This window comes from Ctenocephalides felis, unplaced genomic scaffold (assembly GCF_003426905.1).
Source record: "Ctenocephalides felis isolate EL2017-DRISC unplaced genomic scaffold, ASM342690v1 CF-g0.4_SCAFFOLD_00845, whole genome shotgun sequence".
Taxonomy (NCBI): domain Eukaryota; kingdom Metazoa; phylum Arthropoda; class Insecta; order Siphonaptera; family Pulicidae; genus Ctenocephalides; species Ctenocephalides felis.
Genome location: NW_020536999.1, coordinates 46,588,835 through 46,612,236, shown reverse-complemented (window position 1 = coordinate 46,612,236; position 23,402 = coordinate 46,588,835). Strand labels below are relative to the sequence as shown.

The 23,402-nt window shown below is 29.0% G+C and overlaps 1 protein-coding gene across 1 annotated transcript in view; it reads left to right on the top strand.

Annotated features, from left to right (window-relative positions):
- Window positions 1–20,533, top strand: part of LOC113384330 (sodium channel protein 60E-like) — a 28,748-nt gene extending 8,215 nt beyond the window's left edge. Inside the window, 25 exon segments of the mRNA XM_026622097.1 lie at window positions 840–974; window positions 2,863–3,058; window positions 5,102–5,176; window positions 5,272–5,316; window positions 5,385–5,489; window positions 5,492–5,541; window positions 7,190–7,340; window positions 7,832–8,046; window positions 8,118–8,288; window positions 8,370–8,460; window positions 8,463–8,562; window positions 9,694–9,925; window positions 12,013–12,541; window positions 12,628–13,265; window positions 13,340–13,615; window positions 13,678–13,782; window positions 13,869–14,060; window positions 14,126–14,414; window positions 14,479–14,672; window positions 15,269–15,471; window positions 15,544–15,816; window positions 15,890–16,249; window positions 18,218–18,396; window positions 18,524–18,780; window positions 20,096–20,533. Coding sequence (XP_026477882.1) covers window positions 840–974; window positions 2,863–3,058; window positions 5,102–5,176; window positions 5,272–5,316; window positions 5,385–5,489; window positions 5,492–5,541; window positions 7,190–7,340; window positions 7,832–8,046; window positions 8,118–8,288; window positions 8,370–8,460; window positions 8,463–8,562; window positions 9,694–9,925; window positions 12,013–12,541; window positions 12,628–13,265; window positions 13,340–13,615; window positions 13,678–13,782; window positions 13,869–14,060; window positions 14,126–14,414; window positions 14,479–14,672; window positions 15,269–15,471; window positions 15,544–15,816; window positions 15,890–16,249; window positions 18,218–18,396; window positions 18,524–18,780; window positions 20,096–20,533 — 5,499 coding nt within the window.
- The last annotated feature ends 2,869 nt before the right edge of the window (window positions 20,534–23,402 follow it).

Sequence of the window (23,402 nt, the reverse complement as noted above, 5' to 3'; positions counted from 1 at the left end):
ATATATGATTAAATACAATATTCCAAATTGATAGCCAATTTTCAAAATCTCTGACGATGCTTAGTAGATTTTGTGTTTTCAAATTCGTTTTTTCTTTACAGTTTTTTTGTTGTTGTTCATTACAGGACAGGCGTAAAAATTACTATATGATAAAAAAATATAAACATAGTGTTTAATGTTTAAGTGATTCTAGAAATGTTTAAACAGATTTCAGTGAATAAATATGAAAACTTAAAAAAATGACCATAAATCACTGCTGCAGCATTTATGAGAATAGTCTAAAGATAACTTGATACTTTATGATATATATCCAATATAATATAAGATAATATATCCAATTTTCTATATTTATGCAATTAGTGTATTCGTTAATTGCAATGGACTTAAAGTTAAACTCGAAACAGCATTTTCCGAATTTGCTGCAGTGATTACTCAAAAACAAATGATCCCATCACTATCGAATTTTTTCACATGTTCTATATATAGTTCTCCGTACAATGACCTATCGATTTTTTTATCTGTATAAAATCGAATTTTGGCAGGCCAAAAACGATTAAAATTTTGGGTAAAACTCGACTATCTTTTTTAACATACCGCCATACTGTTAATTTTTTTATTTTTATCGTAGGTCATTGTACAGACTATTATCTAGTTAACGGAGAAGGCTGCAATCACTCCAGCAGTGGAGGACCTTTTTTTGGCGCCGCTGGAGATTGCATGTCATTTCAAAAATATTTAATATTTTATTTCAAAAATTTTACTGTGTATTCTCAAGACATGTATAAATGTACTCTCAAAATTTTAAATAAAAATAAAGTATATTTTGTTTTTTTTTTCAGGTATTAGCATCATGTGGCCCGATGAGTGTGTCATTTTTCACCGTGGTTGTGTTTTTTGGTTCATTCTACCTCATAAACTTAATGCTCGCCGTCGTCGCGCTGAGTTACGAAGAGGAAGCGGAAATTACGCAAGAGGTGATTTCCAAAATTCCATTACAACTTTGTGCGTAAAAGTTGTATAGGGCTGTAGAAAAATATAGGTTCCGGATTAGTAATCTTAGTGGAAAATTATTGTCGAAACAATTCTAGTTTAGTTCCAGTCGATCGAAGTTGTTTATTTTGATCCATCCAGTGAAGTAAAAATCTTTATCTATCATACTTTTGAGCAGTATAAGAAAACATAGTTTATCCGTAATAAAAATTTAATAGTAATACGTTATTATCAATTTTTTTTACATAGGCCATGATTACTTTATTAGATATTTTAGTTAAAATGTATCAAGAAAACTTAATATATTAGAAAACAGTGCGCGATTGAAGTAAAACTTATTTGCTACTGTACAAAGTAGCAAATTTAGGTTAAGTAAAAATAAATATGTACATCATATAACAATTTTGAATAATGTTTATTAGTAATATGGTAACATTCGTGATGCACACATTTATTAGTGTCAACCATTATACACATTTATATAATGATAAATTATAAAAATTATATATTTATAATAGCATTAAAAATATGTATAATATTTAATAACAATAATGTAATTAAAGTCATTCTTCAAATATGACATGATCGGTTTGTCATTGTAATTAGCATTTAGAAATGAACCTTAATTAGAAAAATAAAGTAATTGCTGATTAATAAATTCTATAATATTCGTTTACACAGTGGATTATATTAAACAATGCCTAAACAAATATTGCTATTGCAACTTCATCACTCATCATGTAATGGTGTTTGAAGAACTTCATGTAATTAAAATTACCATACATTCATTTAATTCTTCTGATTCAGGCATTTTTCATTAAATCAAGATTAGTACTACGATGTAACTTTAAAATGCTTATTTATCTATGTCGATTTCCTTGTTGGTATCGGTAAGCATACAACGTCGATGCCGGTACGCATACAACTACAGATCTCCATTCACATACACGACGTCTAATCACAATCGACCCGTATAGAAATGATATCAAATGTCTAATCATTGGCACTGGACTCTTATCTTATCGACTCTTATCTGCCGTAACGCCTTCTATTACATTTATAGGAATTTACACCCTAGCTGCGCCTAAAGAAGTTTTACTTGAAAAAAAATTTCTAAAATTTGTGGAAAAACACTATTTTATGTAACACTATGACCTAAATAAATAAAATTTTAAAACCTTTTTAATAAAAATCTTGGTCTCATACCAAATTGCGTATATCAGACATATTTGTGTAACATGGCTCATGTGAAACTTCTTAGTGTCAGACACATATAACTGACATAGCGTTAATAATATTAATTAATTAATTTAAGGTACTAGTTATATATAGAGATTTCATCGTTCCTATTTTCAGAGACTTAAATATACTTTCCAAAAATTTATTAGGTTTTCAATTATTAGGGTTTCAAAGGTGATTATTATATTAAGCTATATTTTCAAAAACAAAACATTGATTATTTATTAAATTAATTAATAATAATTGCAAAAGCTCACATTGAATAATGATTCCGCTTGGTAAACATATGAAAACCTGAATACATTCATTTGATTAAATTTATTTATGATAATAAATGAATTGCACGAATGCAGGTGTTATAAACATAGTTATCGTTTATCATTATTAATTAATGATACTATTGAGTATCGCTTATGTTTTGTTTTAATTAGAGATGCTGTATTTCATGCATTGGCATTTTTACTACATCTTTTTTACATTTTAATATTTATACAAGTTGATATTTTCTTTTTAATGTCAAGTCAACATGTTTTTTATATATAAATAAATACATTTATATATTGATATCAGAATGCTCTTCGAAATATTCTGTTATAACAAATCAATAAAAGATATTTGCTTTCAATTTCGCAGGAACGTAAAAAAGATCTTACAGAGCACAGAGATGATTCGACATTTAGCTTCGATCCTTCATGTCTAGATGTACGAAAATTAGACAAAAATTCTCAAAAAAGAATAGATGCCAGAAAAGGTGTACTTCTAGCTTCATATTCCAGGAAAAAAATGAGGCGGAAGAAAAGAGGAAGACATGAAGGAAATGGCGGAAATGGTAATGATTTACTTATTAACTAAATAATTGTTGGTTTGATGACATACTTCTAAAAAATACTTTGGCTTTGAAAACATAAACTAAAAACTACTTTTGTCTAGTATTGTTGAAGAAAACGTATTTACTTTTCTTCTTCAAATGCGCAAAAGCACTATGACTCATCATAAGTCGCTTTTAATGGAAGTGAATAAAATTTCCATATATCTGAAGAAAATGTAAATAAATCCAGCGCTGCACTAGCATGAAAATTTTAATAGTCTTAAAACACTCTGAATATTACAGTTTCAGGCTTTATATCCACAGTTTTTCATATAATAGAGCTGTCTATATGCAATTTTCAGTTTTTTCTTATAAAGAGAGCGAAACTTCTTCGTTTTATGTGAAAGAGGTATAGTAATTAAACTAAGGTTTTAAAGTAAGATGAGTTTTAAATTACTTATTAACTAGTTAACTATGATGGACAAATATACTCGTTAGGGAAGTGACAGGTGTATTGACGAGTATACTCGACGCATATAAAACACTGACCATTTGCAATTTAACTAAATTTTTTGAAAAACAGAATATATTTTAAATATCAAGTCGTTTTGATATTTTGAGGCTATCTTTGTATAAAAGAAGTAGTTGTAAGTGGTATTTTACTTTAAGGCAAGTTACATGATCTTCTCGAAAAGTGGAAATTATGTTTTTAATAAGAATTGAAATTTTGCATAACATTTTCTACTGTTCATTTTGAAAATAGTTTTGAGTTTTTATTAAAAACTGTTCTTACTTTTTTACAACTGCATATATAATACTTCATGGATATTAATTTGTTTAAGGTCAATAGGTATGTAATGCTTATGTAAACAGAAAGTAGAATGTAGTATCTAATAGCATTTTTTAATTTAATAACATTCGTAATATGAACCAATACTAATATAATACTATATTATTATATTATATTAGTATTGGTAATATTTTTTATACAATAAGTTGTCGCAACTTATTCTGTGTACGCGAATATACACTCGATTTGGACGATACAAAACTGTGCCCAATATTCGAAGTGAGCAACACAGTTAACTGGTTATCACTTCATATTCTAAAATTTCCTGGGAAACATGATATTTGTGAAAACATGATAAAAAAGAATGTAACATGTCTAAATATGTACATACATACACACGTCAACGTCATAACTAGTATTTGATCAGTAACTTGATTCTAATAGTGTCATCAAATAATTAAATTGATAACTTCTTTAATTTCCCGTAGGTTAATATATAAGTGATAGTAATCGCAAAAAAATGAAAATATTTTTTTATATATCTTTACGTTTCAAAGGTTTCTGAACATTTTTCCATACCTTATATTTTAAAAAATGGATGTATGTATGTGTGTGTTTGGATACTAATTATTGTCTACGATTACTGGAACACGGTTCACCCATTTGAATGATCAAAAATATTCTATTCCTATTGATAGGAACATTGCTGATTAGTTTTTTGGCACAGGCAGGCCTAGCCATTTCGAAGATACGATACAAAAGTGCCAAATACGGTGCCTCAGTTTTTAAGAGAACAGAGCGTCCGTTTTAATAATTCAAAAAAATACTTGATTTTATAAAAGAAATAACTGATTAAAATTTTGGGAGGCAGATCTAGCGGTTTTTTGAGATCAAGAAAAAAAGTAAAAAGACGATTTGGCGGTCAAAAATGATTATAGATATTCACATATTTTATAGAGATTTTAATAATAAGTAAAAATTTGTTTACATTTCTATTGGTTCAGTAAATTGCTTGTCCGTAAGACTACGATGCGCAATTGCTTTGAAAAAAAGTTCAAAATTCCCATTATATTTCAAAATATTAATTTTTTTTAATAAAGTCAATGTGTTAAAAAATTCAAAACATAAAAATCTTTTTTTTTCAAATATATATATTTTTAATTTAATATTGTTACTGAAAGTTCCCTTAAGGCACGATGCCATACACCACTAGTTTAGTATATTTATAAAATAATAACACTGGTTACAGCTCAAGTTTCTTTTCCATTATACAGGTAACGGTATGAGATCGGCGACACCATCACCTTCGCCATCTCCTCGTCGAGACGCCGTAGTAGCCGAATCACAGGGTGCTCCGCCGCCGCCTCAAAAATTATCCCCTGAACCCCAACAAAGGGCTCGAGCTCCCCAAGCACCAAGGGTAGTGCTTTTATCCGGTGTGAAGGACCACAAGAGAGATCTGCTGATACGCTGCATCCGTGTAATGCATTGGTAGTTATTACCTATAATTATAATATAATGAATGTCTAATGTATGTGTATTCATATGAATTTCATATAGGTCCTCAATACCGTGGTCAATTAGGACCCCATAGCCGTCAAGCGAGTAGTAACAATAGTGCTGGCAATAATCGCGAATCTTCTTTAGATGACAGTGGTGTAGTCATGACCATTGCGATGAAGACGCTACTAGTGAAGACTTAGCGCCTGCTCATGTACATAGCGTAGTTCAGGTAATAATACCTGTTATTAAAATTTTAGATTTCACACATGTACAAAGCATATGCTTATATGCACTTTAATTATTTCAATAAATTGGCAATTGTATCAAAATATATTTTTTTTCTTATATAAATGTGTAGTAACAGTCTTTTAAGGTTGTAAAGAACACGCAATAACATTTTTAATATTTTTTCCGTTTTTATAAGTAACCGCAATAATTTTCTTGTACAAAATGTTTTGCTCGTAATCTTACTAGTTTGAAGCAGAGAACTGCTACAATTTTATGTATTTTGAAATTTGATTTAATCTAATACGTCTGCATATTAACCTTTATATATATATATATATATATATATATATATATATATATATATATATATATCTATAAAATAATATAAATAAATTAATATATATATATATATTATATTCCTTTATTTCTATTTATTTTTTTATTATTTTAACAATTGTATTAAATTGCCTATAATAAAGGTGACCACACGTCCCGAGTATTTCTATAGCATATTTGTTTCGGATTTTGATATTCTGTCCCGATTTTTTAACACTATAGGTTTAAATTTTTTTACATTTACTTGATAAGAAAAATTACAACTACTGGTCAAATTCTGAAAATGTTATATTCAAGGAGTATGCTTATATTAAACAATACGTTATTATTAAGAAAATTTCCGAATACAAAATTCCAAAAACAGTTTAAAACAGCATCTCACATTCATAAATTGGAATTTTTATTCCAATTTTATGGATATTACCAAAAATTGTGAGAACTATCTTTCTGAATGTCTGGCATAGGTGCTAATTTTTTCAAGACAATCATGAAGACAGAATTTTATACAAAGTTTAAAAGCGAAAAACATATAATTCAAAATAAAACTTTCTTACCCAAAGTCAGTGTTTTTGATATTAAAAAATGATTCCTTTAAATTAACTAATTTTATTGCATTCTTTAATAGTATTTATTATTTCAAATCACATTTAATTATTTACCATATTTCCCATTTACCGATTACCATAACTAAAAATTACCGTCTACTTTACTAATAATACATAAATCTTACTAATTATACATATAAATCGAAGAACAAATATTATTTAAAGTTAGTTTCAAAAATATAGCATAAAGTTTTATTTAGAGGCTAATCCTGGTATGAAAGTCCAGGATGTAGGATGTAGTGTAAATGTTTTATGCAACTTTTAAAATTTGTTATTTCACATTTATCTAATATTTAAAAGCAATTTGTTGAATAGCATATCACCATTTATCTAAAGTATTATTAAATGACCAAGCGAGCTTTAAAATATACAGTTATAATAAATTTTAATTAATTATTTAAATCTAGTGTAAATGAATAACATGACATATTGTTTACTGAAAAATTATACCAAATAAGTCTACTGTATGAATGAAGTACGATTGAAATTAATTAGAAAATTAATTGAATTCAAGATTGGATATGTAGTAACAAGTCATTTATGAAACCGTTAATCATAAATAATTTATATGATTTAAGGATAGTTTCTGATATATATTAGTATATATGTATATATATATATATATTATATTATATATATAAATCTATATCTAAATATATAATGCTAAATGCTATGTCGTTTATTTTCCAGTTACAAAAAGAAGTAACGCCAGTTACTGTGGCGTTAACACAGAAAAGACGGCCGAATCGTGCGTTGCAACGGCGTCAACGCGAACAGAAATTAAGGAAACAGCAAATGTACAGCTTGCCGCCCGAATATATGTCGCAAGTTGTAGTTATAGGTATACATATGTAAAAGTTTCATCATTTTTCTCATGTAAAAGATGTGACTTTTAAATTAAATCTTTTTTGAAAAAATATAGTAATTTAATACCCCTAGATTATAGGGTCGCGGGCCGCTAATTTGACATCCTTGTCCTAGAAGATAACAAACGGATTATTCGAAGCGATTTAAAGCTAATCAATCAAATCTATCTATATCTGATAAACTTGCAAATATTCAAATAAAATATGGAAATAAATAATGATACCCTCCTTAAATTCATTTGCTGGATAAATAAGTTTAATATCAATAGAATTCTGCATGTATTTGTTAACACTTTATTGTGATTAAATATGTTGATATATAATAATTTTATTATGTTTGATAGTTATTTATCAATAAATTTTAAGTATTTAAAAGCAGTTTTTTTAAGAATTAGCTTTATTTATATAATTGTTTTTATTATCCATATTTTCATTTCATATATTGACCTCAATATTTTTTCTCTAGATGATATACCAGATCGAAACTGTGCAAGATGCGTTCATTGTTGCATAGATTATGCAGGATGGTTACAATTTCAACAATGTCTCTATAATATAGTAAGAGATCCATTATTTGAATTAGCTATAACGATATGCATTGTTCTCAACACCATGTTTTTGGCCGTCGAACATCATGGAATGAGCAAAAGCGTCGAACGAGCTTTAGATATTGGCAATAAGGTAAAAAAAATTATCATCATATTTGGTCACTTTGTAAATGATATGTTCTAAAATATCTTTTTGGTATTTAGGTTTTTACTTCCATCTTCACTTTTGAGTGCTTCCTGAAAATCCTAGCGTTAAGCAAGGATTTTTTTCTGTGCGGGTGGAATATTTTTGATCTTATAGTCGTATCCGGTAGTTTACTCGATTTGATATTTGAACTTGTGGATGGTCTATCAGTATTAAGAGGACTTAGACTAGTACGTAGAAAAATCAACAAAAATATACAGTAAGGACTAAATTTTAATATTTAATTAAATATTTTTTTTTATTTCTTTCAGTTGCGAGTGTTAAAATTAGCTCAGTCATGGACGACAATGAAAGTTTTGCTCAGTATTATAATTTCAACAATAGGAGCATTGGGAAATCTGACATTGTGTTAGTGATAGTTATTTATATTTTTGCTGTGATTGGTATGCAATTATTCTCAAAAGACTACACACCGGACAAGTTTTTTCCGGATCCTGTTCCCAGGTTAGTTGTAATTTATTTGTCTATAGTAGGTAGTAGTATTTTGCCCGTAGGCCATGTTATAGTAATCGCAAAAAATCGAAAATAAAATTTTTATTTATCTTTACGTTTCAGAGGTTTCTAAACATTTTTGCATACATTAGAAAAATGGATGTATGTTCGTGTGTGCGTATGTGTGTGTGCGGATACAAATTTTGCGTCGACTATTTTGCGAACACGGATCAACCGATTTGAATAATTATAAAAACATTCAGTTCCTACTGATGAGGTGACGTGCTGATTGTTTTTGGCAAAGGCAGATTTAAGCCTTTCGAAATTACGGGCCAAAAAGTGCCAAAAATGGTATTACAGTTTTTGAGATAATGGAGCGTCCGATTTAAATAATACAAAAACATTGGACTTGTATTGACGAAATGAACAAATGATAAATTTTTAAAAATACAGGTTCAGCTTCTCCGGAAATCCAAAAAAAGAAGACAAAATAGGAAATAGGCTTATGTATATAGTATTATTAGATATTTTATAAAGATTATAATTTTGTGTACATTTATATTGGTTTCGACCCAATGTTTAACCGTTAGACAACTACGCGGCGCTTCCGCGAATTCATATTTTGACTCCAAATGCAGCGCGATTGCTCAAAAAAAGTGTTCAAAATTAAAAAAAACAGGATACAAAAAAAATGAAATTTTTCAACAGGGTCATTTTTTTTCAAAAATCTAATTATTTCAAAGTTTTTTTTAATAATCTAGTTTTTGGTACGGAAAGTTTCTGCAATTTGCCTTAAGGCACGATGCCATGCCCCACTAGTTTGTTACTTAGTATTGGTTCATTCATTCATTAGTTATTTTACATTGCGTCTAATAAATCAACTAGAACTATTATATTTCATAATAGCAACAATTATATGAAAGACAATAGTGATATAGTCGAAGAGCCAGTGAACAATTTGACTTTTGTTTTCCCAAGCTAGATTTTTTTTAATGATATTTTATATAGGAAAGACAATTAGGAATGCCAAGGCACAAAAATATAGCCGCACTTTAGAATCGCTTGTATTTTATATAATTACGAATTAAATTTAATTTATTTTTAACTAGTAGACTAGTGGTTTCTTCGACCTTAATTTTCCAGGTGGAATTTCAACGACTTCTTCCATTCATTCATGATGATCTTCCGTATTCTCTGCGGCGAGTGGATAGAGCCGCTATGGGACTGCATGAGAGCTGAGGAGAAAGTAGGGGCTGGATCTTGCTTTGCAATTTTTCTACCAGCTCTCGTCATGGGCAATTTTATGGTACTCAACTTGTTCTTGGCGTTGTTGCTCAACAGTTTCAACAGTGAGGAATTGAAAAATAAGAAGGAGGTTAGATATTAATAATTTCATGAATAATAATTTCTCTATTTTGCACAGAAAATACTCAAAATTCTCCTTAAAAAAATTAAATATTTTATTAAATTTTTAGTAATGCAATGGATCGGGTTTTATCTATGACAATATTTAGCGATTAATTATTACTATTTTTTAGATTATTTGAATTTCATAATCTAAATTAAATATTAAACTTTTTCTATAAAATTGCCATTATATTTTCTGTGCAAAACTAGCTTTACAAAACTGTGTGCAGTTTTTTGAATATTTTGATTGCTCACACTTGGTGTTAGATTTTTTCTACAGTGACAAAGTTTTTTTATGTCTTAGATGTTTTCAACAAGTCCATAAAACAACAATATGATTATTCAGTAAAATCTATTATAATATAAAATCCTAATACATTTTTATTCACTATATTATATAAATTACTATTTTAATTATAATTTTTTCACTTATTGTGTTTTATGGATTAAATATTACTGATTTTTGACTGTTTTTATGTTTAATGTTTGTGGCATATTATCTTATATTATTATGATTATAATATGTCATAAAATATCTTTCTGCTATAACTGTAATTAAGTTTTTTTTAAAAAATTGAGAATATTTATTGAAATTTCAAGTCCTAAAAATTAAAGTTTAAAATATTAATTTTTGCATTCTGACTAAGAATTTATTATAATTAATTTTCTCCTATTTTTGTCGTAGTTTGATGTTGTTATTGTTTTTCTTGTATTCAGAAATTCGCGCAGAAGAGCAAGGTAAAGTACTCGAAGAATCTGTTAAAGGTAACTCTTTAAATCTCGCATGATTAAATCTTCAATCAGCTTTTGTACATAATGCTTTTAATTTTCATTACTAACCTAGGTGCAGTAGGTGAAATTTTATTATTTACCATATTAATGAACAATGGTGGAGATACATTATATTACATAGAATTAATATTATGTCTATATAGAATAACATTTTGTTTGAAAAATTTAATTACAAATTATGTACTTGGTGATCAAAACTCTAAGTCATTCATAAATTTAGAAACTTATTTATTATTTTAGTGTATAAATTTTATTTAATTTTTAATCATTCCAAGCAAAACAAGAAATACAATAATAATAAAAATTCATTAGGTAGCTCATTCGCAGAACTCTATTTGTAAATGTTTTGAACTTAAAATAATTTAAAAAAAATTAATTTCAATTAATCACCGTCATAATTTGTAATTACCTACTTAATGCTGATGATGCAAAATTATTAAATATATAATATGTATTCAAAATTTAATGCGCCCAATACTAGCTTAATATTTAGTAAATAGGTACTGTACATATTTTTATTAAAAATTATGTAATGATTAGTTATATATCACACATTCACACATATTCAACACATATACATACCATGTATATATTAAAACATTTAAAGTAGTTCAAAGTAATATTTTTGGATGTATATATAAAACAAGTCTAGCAGTAAAATCATTTAAAAGCTTTGATTTATTTACGTCTAGTAAAAAAAAATCAATACGTTTTAGTATTGAAAATATACTTTAAATCACGTATATATATTAACACGATAGCATCACACGTATTTATAAATATTTATCATATTTATGCTGGTACATCATAATATTTAGTAGTTAACCTACAAAATGGAATGTTTAACAGTATTAACAAAATATTTTGCATTTAGATTATATTCTTCATTATTTTTGCATGCGCAGAATCAAACTAATAAACTGGATATTACTAACCAAGTTAACTTGCACTATCATCATTTGAATTTAAAATGCTCCAAAAAAATTATTTTATGTTTCCTGACAAAAATATACTTTTTTACGCGCTACAAGTTGTCGACAAATCTAAAAATACAATATATTGAACATAATATTACAATCACCACAAGACTGTACACTGATACTACAACACCACTACGATTTATTTATTTATTTTACTATTTTAATAATTTTGACCTCAGCAACTCAGAACATCAGGATGCAGTAAACAACAGCATTACATTAAACAAATAGTTTTTTTTAATAATACTCACTTACTAACTGTTGTTTATTTCAATTTATTTAGGAAGTCGGTGAAGATTCCAAATTAGCTCGCAGTTTCGAACGAATACGATCCATAGTACGCAAAAAACGAAGCAAAGAACGTTCAGAAAATGAAAAAAATACACAACTTGAACAAATAGTATTAGATCAAGTCGTAGTCAGAAGAAGAAGAAGACGAGATAACGTTGGAGATGCTAGAAAAATTGATCCAGAAACAAGATATTCTATAATTTCTACCGGAATACCGCACGATCACATTTATAGTCACAGTTATCACGAAGCCTTGAAAAGACCTGTATCTGGTTCAGATTTTCGTCATAAATTTGACCAGCAGGAACAGCAAGGTGAGAAAGCTCCAAATCAACAACAACAACAAAATGGAGACAAAAATGCCGGAGCAGATGTTCATAGTAGTCAGGAAACTATAAAGCAACTTGAAGAACCAGGAATTTTACCAGAGGATGAACACACGTCAGAAAAGCAAAGATTGGTGCAAAAATTGTCTTTTAGGTTGACGTCCGAGTATGGCACACAGCAGAGCGAAAGTAAAGGTACTATCCATTTTTATATCAAAATATTTAAAATATATCACTTTCGGTTCTTAAATTATACTTTCTGAAATACTTTTATTTTTTAGATGAAAATACTGAGTCAATAGAAATGCAACCTCTAAATCCAACACCACAGCTTAAACCTCAAATCGTACCAAAATCCCGTACCTCATCTGCCACAAATACACCAACCCCTTCCAAAAAGCCCGTAGAAGCAGTAGCCTCGGACAAAGGCAATGGCAAGAGACCATGGTTGGCTTTGGTTTCTTACGTTGATGATCTGACTGTTGGAGGTCGCAGAGACTCTCAGGGTCAATATGCCGATGGCATGGGAGGTTTTCCTAGATTTGGGAGAAATAAACAAGCAAAAGTTCCCCAAGATTGCTTTCCACAACACTGCTACCAGCGTTGTTCCTGTTGGGAAGCTTGTGCTGCCACCGAGACTGGACAGAAGTGGAACAGAATCCGGGCGTCAATTCTTTCAGTTGTTGATACTCCTGCATTTGAATGGTTCATATTAGTGTTGATTTTTGCATCAAGCATCACATTGTGTTTTGAAGATATTTATTTAGAAGGGAACAAACCGTTGATCGAAATATTATATTGGACTAATTTAGCGTTCTGTTTAATTTTTACTATTGAAATGGTACTGAAGTGGATGGCGTTTGGTTTTCAGAAGTATTTCACGAGTTTTTGGACTATTTTGGATTTTATAATTGTTTTTGTAAGTAATATTTGTACATTTATCTCGTTTTAAAGAATCGAATTATCTCATTGAATTTATTATTCTATTTTTAGGTATCAGTCTTTAGTTTACTAATAGAAGAAAATGAAAACTTAAAAGTGCTTAGATCTCTTCGTACTTTAAGAGCCCTGCGTCCACTTCGAGCAATTTCCCGCTGGCAGGGAATGCGAATTGTAGTAAATGCTTTGATGTATGCCATACCCAGCATTTTCAATGTACTACTTGTGTGTTTAGTCTTTTGGTTAATATTTTCCATTATGGGTGTGCAATTTTTTGGAGGAAAATTTTTTAAGTGCCTGGATGACGATATGGAAATATTACCTGTATCGGTAAGTAGTCAACCAAAAAAATTTAAAGCACATATTAAATACTGTTTTGTTTGTTTGTTTAGATTGTAAATGATAAGTGGGAATGCGAGGAGAAAAATTTTACGTGGAAGAATTCAAAAATAACTTTTGATCACGTTGGGGCTGGATATCTAGCATTATTTCAAGTGGTATGCATACATCTTTGTCTACAAATTTTTTTTTAGAATGTTATCCAAAATCTTGATAATCTAAAATATGTTTTTTGTATTTCAAGGCAACTTTTGAAGGATGGATGGAAGTTATGGCAGATGCAGTGGATGCACGTGGAGTAGATTTACAACCTGATCGAGAGGCTAATCTTTATGCTTATCTTTATTTTGTTATTTTTATTGTGTGCGGTTCGTTCTTCACTCTTAACCTATTTATTGGAGTAATTATAGATAATTTCAATATGTTAAAGAAAAGGGTAAGTGTTTATTTATCAAGTATTTATCTTTATTATTATAAATTAAATCAAAATTTACTTTGTAGTATGAAGGAGGTGTTCTGGAAATGTTTCTCACAGAAAGTCAAAAACATTATTACACAGCGATGAAAAAGCTCGGTCGGAAGAAACCGCAAAAAGTGATCAAGAGACCCATTAATCAATTTCTAGCATTTTTCTACGATATCAGCAACTCCAGAAGATTCGAAATTCTCATATTCATATTAATATTTCTAAATATGCTCACAATGGGTATTGAACATTATGGTCAACCAGATATCGTGTATACAATTTTGGATGTCAGCAACGCTTTTTTCACTACAGTCTTCAGTTTAGGTAATAACAGCTAAATATTTATTACATAAAAATTAACATTAGCTAAAATATATTTGTATTGCAGAAGCGATAGTGAAGATGATAGGTTTACGTTGGCATTACTTCACAGTTCCTTGGAATTTGTTTGACTTTTTATTAGTTTTAGCAAGTATACTTGGTATTTTAATGGAAGACATCATGATTGATTTACCAGTTAGTCCTACACTTTTACGAGTTGTACGAGTCTTCAGGATTGGAAGAATTCTTCGATTGATAAAGGTATACATTTTTATCTGTCTTGAAATACTTACCTACTTATTATTGTGATATTTATTTTTTTTCTTGCATACTTAATGTTGTTATTAATTATTTATTTATTAATTTATGTTTTGTTACTAAAATATAGAATCATTTGAAACATTTTTTTAATAATTTGTGCTTGCAATTATTAATTTTGTATATTTGTTACATAATGCATATGTTTTCATATTGTTTCTCATAATTTATGTTTTTCTTTATGTATCAATTATGAGTTCTTCCTGATTTTTACGATTTTGACGATCTTCCAGCGGTATCATGAACGAAGGGTAAGAATTAGTATTTAAAATATGTACTACCAAAAATAAATTGCTACATAACATCATAATATATTACTAACAAATTTGAAATGTTTAATTATTTTTGAATGGCACATGAAATGTATATTTATTTTCTTTTTATTTTGTATCTGGCCTTTTGACTTTCATGTAGTTCTAATATCAATGCATATGTTTTTTATTCCTAACCACATTCATGACTCAAATTCTAAAATTATCATTCTTCATTCGTATTTCAAAATTGTTCTAATTAACTGATTTATAATTTTCTTATTCTAGGCTGCGAAAGGCATAAGAAAATTACTCTTTGCCCTTGTAGTATCTTTGCCAGCACTGTTCAACATTGGCGCTTTGTTGGCTTTAATAACTTTTATTTATGCCATAATAGGCATGTCTTTATTTGGCCATGTGCGGACTCAAGGCGCCCTCGATGACATGGTGAACTTCCAAACATTTGGACGTAGTATGCAACTGTTATTTCGGTTAGTTGATTTGAATATATTAATAAAATAATACTATTGACAATATATTTATTGTGTTTTATTTATTTTTAGTTTAATGACTTCGGCAGGTTGGAACGATGTTCTAGAATCTTTAATGATCCAACCGCCGATATGCGATCCATATTATAATGGTTTGTCAAATGGTGATTGTGGCTATCCATTGCTGGCCATCACATATTTTACGAGTTTTATTATCATTAGTTATATGATAGTGATAAACATGTATATAGCTATTATTCTAGAGAATTTCAATCAAGCACATCAAGAGGAAGAGATCGGAATTGTTGAAGACGATTTGGAAATGTTCTACATTAGATGGTCTAAGTATGTACTGCGTAAAAGTATGAATTATATTTTAAATCTTATTCAACTATAAATTTTACCATTAATTTTTTAGATACGACCCTCATGCAACACAGTTTATAGGTTTCAATCAGTTATCAGATTTCATAGCATCATTAGATCCTCCTTTGGGTATCAGCAAGCCTAATACAGTTGCTTTGGTCAGTTTCAACTTACCTATAGCCAAGGGCGACAAAATTCATTGTCTGGATATCTTGCATGCTTTGGTAAAACACGTCCTAGGTCATGTTGAAGAAACCGACGATTTCAGACAATTACAAGACCAAATGGACGTAAAATTCAAAAAACAATTCCCTACTAGGAAAGAACTAGAAATCGTATCATCCACCAGACTTTGGAAACGAGAAGATAAGGCAGCAAGGTTGATTCAGAAGACTTTTAGAGAGTACGTGAAGTAAGTGCTTTTAGGTAGAATTTTAGTTGTAACGGCTCCGACTTGATCGTAAATTCTGAAGAATCGTGTCAGGGTACGTCGTGATTTTTATGCATTTTCATATAAATTAATATATAATAATTAATATTTCATATAAATTCTCACCCTGTTAATGGTGCATTACTATTTATACACCTATTTCTTCAAGTTTAATATTTGATTTGATTTTGACTTAATTAAGTAATTTCATTAATTCTACTTAATTATCATTATTGAAAGTTTTGGAGCTCTTTCTTTCCTCAGTACTAACTTTCACTAAGTTTCTATTATGAAAATGAATCAAAATCATAGTTTGAAATAGCATGTTTCTTGAATTATTTTTTATGGTTGCAATTTAAACAAACTTAGCTTTTCCAAATTTGTAAATATATTTTCTGCTTGGTGACTGGTTTCAAAATTAGTAGACTTATATAGAATTTTTTTTATAATCGACACAAATTTATTAAACACAAACATGCATTTTATAGATATGCTATAGCATATTTTATAGTATAGGTATGCTATAATACAATATACTCGTTAGAAGGAATGAATTTGTATACGCTGTATATTGCTTTGAAAATTTGATTTTTCATTCAATAAGTAGATGAAACATTATTAATTTAAACTTATGTGGTATGATAATTAGTGTAGAGCAATTGACTTATTTGAAAATTATACAAAGGTCCTAACCAGCTTTATATAAAATTACATGTAAAAACATCATAAATATTAGGGTTTATACAAAAACCGACATTTTAGAAAACCGGTTTTCGAATTTTTATTTTACTAAAAAAACGGTTTTAACCGGTTTTCAAATTTTATATAGAAAGTAAATTTTTGCTTGTACATTCTTTAATTTATCCGCAAATTTAGTGTAATATAGAGCAGTATTTGACTAAATTTATTTATTGTTCAATTTTATAGATAGTAAACAAAATTATTTTAATTTTAATTTGTAGAACTAAAAAATAATAGTTTATCTTGATTAAATAAATTTGAAAATAGTTATACGTATTTATGCATCATTTGCACATATAAGAATGAAAATATTTTAATGATAGTGAAAGAAAGATTTTCGAATAAATAAAACTAATACATTTCTAAATGAAAAAAAATCATCAAATTAAAAAAAAAATATTAGATATATTTTGATACATACTTTTTAATATCAATTTTTGTTTCAAAAACAATTAAGCTAAACTCGGGTATTGTCTGTTCCGAGTAATTTTAATTAATTTATTTTAAACATTCTAATTGTTTTTTGTTTAATAAAATGCGATTTCAAAAATCTGAGAACGTCTAAAATATAAAGCCTGATATAATAATTCCAAGTTTTTTGTTCTTTAATTTGTGGCTTCTAGGGTTTAAAACTCTTTTTTTTTAAGTTTGAGTAGAGGAAGTTACTTCTTCAAGAAGAAGTCATACTGATTTAAATTAATATAAACACTGGAATAAAAATCTAAATTAATATATACAAAACTTTTCTGGGAACCATTGCAGACTGATAAGATATCAAATGCTATAGAAATGATATGATTTCAAGAATCAAAATGCTTTCATCTATCTTTTATATTTGGCTATATTTGTCATTTTCCATTTATACAGTGAAAACCGACTTTTTCCACTAAAAAACGGTTTTCGAATTCCATACTTTTCGCCAAAAAACCGTTTTTTAAAACCGGTTTTTGAAAACCGACAAACCCTAATAAATACGTTTATGACGCTGAATATTTTACTTACTTTTACTTATTAGGTATAATGATTTTAGATATTAATAATTAACTTATCGTTATACTTGTACTGAATTGTTTGAACATAAATTACTATAAGTTGATTTAATAATTCCATCTTGAGCTTAAATAAATTTATTTTGCGCTTGCTTTCTGAAGTGATTAAATTTCTAAAAGAATTATTTGTGAAATCTAATATTTGAATGGTGATTACTAGATGGAAACAAGAACGAGATCGTGATAACACGGAATGCGATGATGAAGTAACTCAGACGTCCAGTCCTGGTGGCTGGCAAGGCCGTCTCAGCGCCTTCCTGCACGTTCATCGCGGATCCAGGGCGAGTTCGCGAAAAAGCTCACGGGCTAGCGATGCCAGCGATCTTAGCGAATTAGGAGGTAATAATTTAATGTATTGCTTATTTGAGCAAAATAGTTAATTTAATTAGCAAACTAGAACTTTGCTAATTGTAAAATTGGTACTTGAAAAATATTGTTTATTTATGGGATATTTGATTTATATTAGGGGCTTGGTTAAATCTGCCATTGATGTTACTGAGTGGAGCAGTGCAAGCCGAAGATGATGGCAGTGGCCCATCTAAAGATGTCAGTATCATGGTGAGCGAACCTTCACCCGATGCATCTTCGCCGCCACTTGGATCATCTTTGCAGGCGAAAGATAAAACTTCGGGTCGACGAAGAAGCTTTTATAACTTTCCATTTTTATTAAAACATCAAGATGCCGTTGAGCATGAAGATGAAAATTCACCAACCAGAATAAGGGTAAGTAATATACTAGTTATCACATATAATTTATTGCTTATTATTAAATTATTTGATTTCTCATCAAATAAGAGAAATATAACGATTAGATACATATGAAGTATGAGAACTGCAAATTTCCAATTGCAAGCAAATAGTTTGCAATTATTTACTTGCAAATTTTTTTTTACTTGCTTCATTTTACGGTAACAGGAGGCCAATTCTTCGATAACATAGACTTCCATAACTCCGATAACGTTGCCATAACAACGCTATGTTACGGTCCATTTTACTAGCGAATTTGGCCCATTAACGTTAGTTTTCATCATGTTGATTAAAACATCAAATCACATTTTATTCGGCACCCTTATCTGAAATTTTATAATCTGTTATATTACAATACATAGGTCATTTGAATTAGCTATAATACTAATTTTACATTACAACTAATTGTTATAATTTTACGTAATAGCTATTTTTGTCTAACCTTATGCAATATCAATAAGATGACGACTTACGTCTACCTTTCATTACATTTAAAAATCGACCATTGGAAAAGTTCTACAATTTTATCAACTTATATAAAATATTTTACTTATATGAAAAGGCGGTTAACTTGTTTTTTTTTTTGTTGCAATTGTTGATGTTGTGCAAGCACGTTTGTTAAAGATCTATATTATTATTAAAAAAATGAAAAAATGTCTTTATTAGTTGGTGACAACTATTTTTATTCAATTTATATATTTATATATATATATATATATATATATATATATATATTACTTATGAAAAGCACTGTGTATGAGATGCCTTTGCTGCTAACTTGATTATAATCGTTATTTAAGACACAATATGTATTAGTAAGGTGACCATATTCTTTTAATTGTTGCATTGTTCTTTATGCTAAATAACTTAAATATGGTTTGAAATAACAGTTAATATTTAAGATACAATAAAAATAAGTTGTTATTTTTAAATTAATCTGTTTTTTTTAATCAAATATACTGACGTTTAATAAGAACTATTAGGTTATGTTTGGAGTTTTGAATTCGACAACGTATTGTTTGATATTATCATGCTCATTGTATATATCAGTTTCAGATATTTTATGGGTAATTATAATTTTATTATCAAGTAATTGCGAAAATTCAATTTAAACCTATAATTTTCAAAAACTCACGACAAAAGTTTTAAATGCGGGACAATTATTGCACTTAGAAAAACCTGAGACACTAGGTTGAAATCCGGGTTTGTCCCGGCCAAACGGGGTCGTATGGTCACCTTAGTATTAGTAGTCTTAAAAATATAATTTAAGTATATTATTTCGTTGATTTAGTCTAAATCAAAGTCACCCGAAAAAACTGTCTCCGCATCAACTGAGATTCTCCCCATCGTGAGACGCACGGCCGGCATATTAGCGCCCGTAAATGTCGATCAGCACGTCAAGAGGGGAAGTCTGATCCGCAGACGCCCGTTGGAGCGCGGCCTATCTGGCCAACTGCGGCCGAGCGGCAGCTGCCTTCCCGTCTTCCCACTGTCTCATACGGAACCCGTGGCTAGAACTCCGGACGTTAGTATTTTAATTACAGAACCATCTCCTGATACTGCAGTACCTCTTAGTACCATAAACACGCCACAGGATTCTGACCGATCTTTGACGGACGATGTTGTTCCTCCGCCTACGACTGTGGTTCATGCATTAGTTCACAGAGAAAGCGAGGAATATAGATCACAAGAGGATTTGAGAGATCTAGAGAGGGAAATTGATAGTTGATCTTCGTTGTATGTTTGGAAAAGAAGTCAAAGTGAACGCAGAAAGATTTGATCCAAGCTAATTGCTGGCGGTAAGCGCTTTTTCCAATTTTGTCTTTTCTAAAGTCTATTATTACTTAATATTAAGTTTGTTGATTCGGATCATAAATTAGGGGGAAGTCCCCGAGTGCCGTACACCTAAGGTTATTTATAAATAAATCAAAAAATATTTTACGAAATGTTTATTAAATTATGACTTATGTTAAATAACAAAGTTAGAAATCAAACTAAATTAACAAAAACGCAATCTTTTCTAAACCATAATTAATACTTTCAATCAAACTTTGGTAACAAAAAATGTGATTTTACGAAGTGACACCTAGTACCGGATATTTCAAAATAACGAGTATTGAACACATATGTAGCCATCTCCACACTCTGAAATATCTGCACATTTGTTTTTGACGAATATTCTTAGATATTGCAAAAAATATCACTATTTATCTACCCTTTTGGCTGGGCCAGACGGATGCTCTCAGCTGGAGCATTCATCGTAAGATTTTCATTCTTTGACTAGGAAATACGAAAAATGGGGGTATGTAGTGACTTTTAGCACTCATACAGAACAAAGTTAAATAATAAGAATAAATTACGTCAATTCTCACAAGAAATATTAATATGGTTACTCTCCGGCGCTAAGGGACGACTTAGTGTCCGGTGCTAAAGAACAGACATGTTCATTCATTTGATGGTACCTACTAAAATTGTTTAAAATATCGAATTATATTCTACTATTTTACGGATAACAATCAAGTACTACTACTTATATCTTTGCATACCACAGAAATGTAAATGCATAAGTATACTAGATTAACTTCCATTGATATTCAGGTCACGCCGTGATTTTGCGCTTAAAACAGCAAAGGGTTGCTTTCGCCGTGGCCGTGTGCGTCACAGGTGAGTCTTGGCGCGTGATCCTGCACCTGTGTGCCCCCCGCGCCCCTCTCACTTGTATTTTGACATAAAAAGTTTTATACTCGCTTAAATAATCCGTGTTAAATAGAGTGTCCGGTATTAAGTGCCGTCCGGCGTTACGGGACTTCCCCCTATATAAAGTTTTCTGTAAGTTTATTATGTTTACGCACACCTAGACTAAACTGTATTATCTCAAACAATTTTTTGATTAGAATATATATGAAAATATAGAGTGATGAAAATTATTTTTATTTAAATTGAAAATGTAAAATCTAATCATTTTCACCATTGCTATAATTTTGAGGTAATTTACTTTTAGTCTAGGATTGACACGTGTTAATTCATGTAATACAGATGCATGATACAATTTTTAAAACAAATGATATTTAAGTACAAATTGTAAGCACATTCTATACTTTATCCCTATGTTTTGTCTTCTACCTTGTTGCAGCAAAAAAGTTTGAGAAAAACTCGCCTTCAAAATTATAATTCTGTAAAATAAACGATACAAAACAGTAGACTTTTTGCGATTAGCTAGTGCAAATATTCAATTTGTCAATAAAACTGTACATTTGATCATAAATAATTTCCATATTTGAAGTAGTATAAAGTGTTAAATCATATGTATGAGTGTTTTTACTATATGCATTGATGCATGTCGATTTATAATAGTGTAAAATATCGATATACATATATTGCGGATTGAATTAACCCAAATATTTTCTATTTATTTATAATAGAGATTATTTAAATTTAAAAGTTGTTAGAATGTGTGTATTAAGAAATTTAAATGTTTGAGATAGTTTTGCAAGTAGGTCAATTTTTATAAAAGGCTATAAATATCTTTGTATAAGTATGGTAGAATTTGTGGTTTCTGGCTCTTACAAATTCAATATGCGTAAAAAATCGGCTTGTGAGACAAAAACCGATGAAGTATAGACGTCAAAATTTTTAAATCACTAATTAATATAAAATTTGTTAAATTCATTAGTATAAAATAATATATAAAAATAAAAATGTATATATTCTTCAGCATTTATAAAAAAAATATTAACATTGTTATTATCATCGCTTCGAAATTTTATAGCAGATATTAATTTATTTGATATGTACAAACTGCAGTTACAACTTGACTAAATATATTTAAGTCGCTTAATATTATTAATATATTTAATATTCAAACGTAATACTCATTAATGATATAAATAGTTATGTAATATACGCGATGGGCATAGATACAAATATATATTTGTATATTTCTGATATGTCCCATCGCTTCGTGTAAGGTCTAACATCAAGCTTATTACAAAACAGTATTATGTGAAAAATCATCACATGTTTTATGATTTTTTTCATTTTTTATTACTTTAGCGCATCATCATATCGGAAAAATGGGCTAATTGTAGATAGTTAAGTAATAGAACGGATAAAGTATAATTTTTGATTATAATAGAGCATTATAAGAATGATAAATGTAAGAAGTATTGTATTAACATTTGTGCTAACACTAAATCTGCAAATACTGACTCCAAAATTATACTAAAACTACACTTTGTAATTTACTTGACATAAAATATTCAGGATTTAATTTTTGAAAATCTGATTCCAAATTTACAAACGGAAACTAAACTTGGTATATTTCTCATCACGTATAATTTTTCAAACGACAGAATTTGCCAAAACTTTATTGATGTCCAACGTACTATTAAATATTTACTAATTATAGCAGTGCACAACATTTATATGAAAAACTTGACCATTCCAGAAGATATTTCATAAATTCTTAATATTTTTATTCTCATATGTTTATACAATTAAAATAGAGTAATTAATAATTTTAGATGAGTTACCTCCATTATTTTAATATCGACAAATCTTATACAAAGTTTAATGTAAATACATTTATAGATAATCAT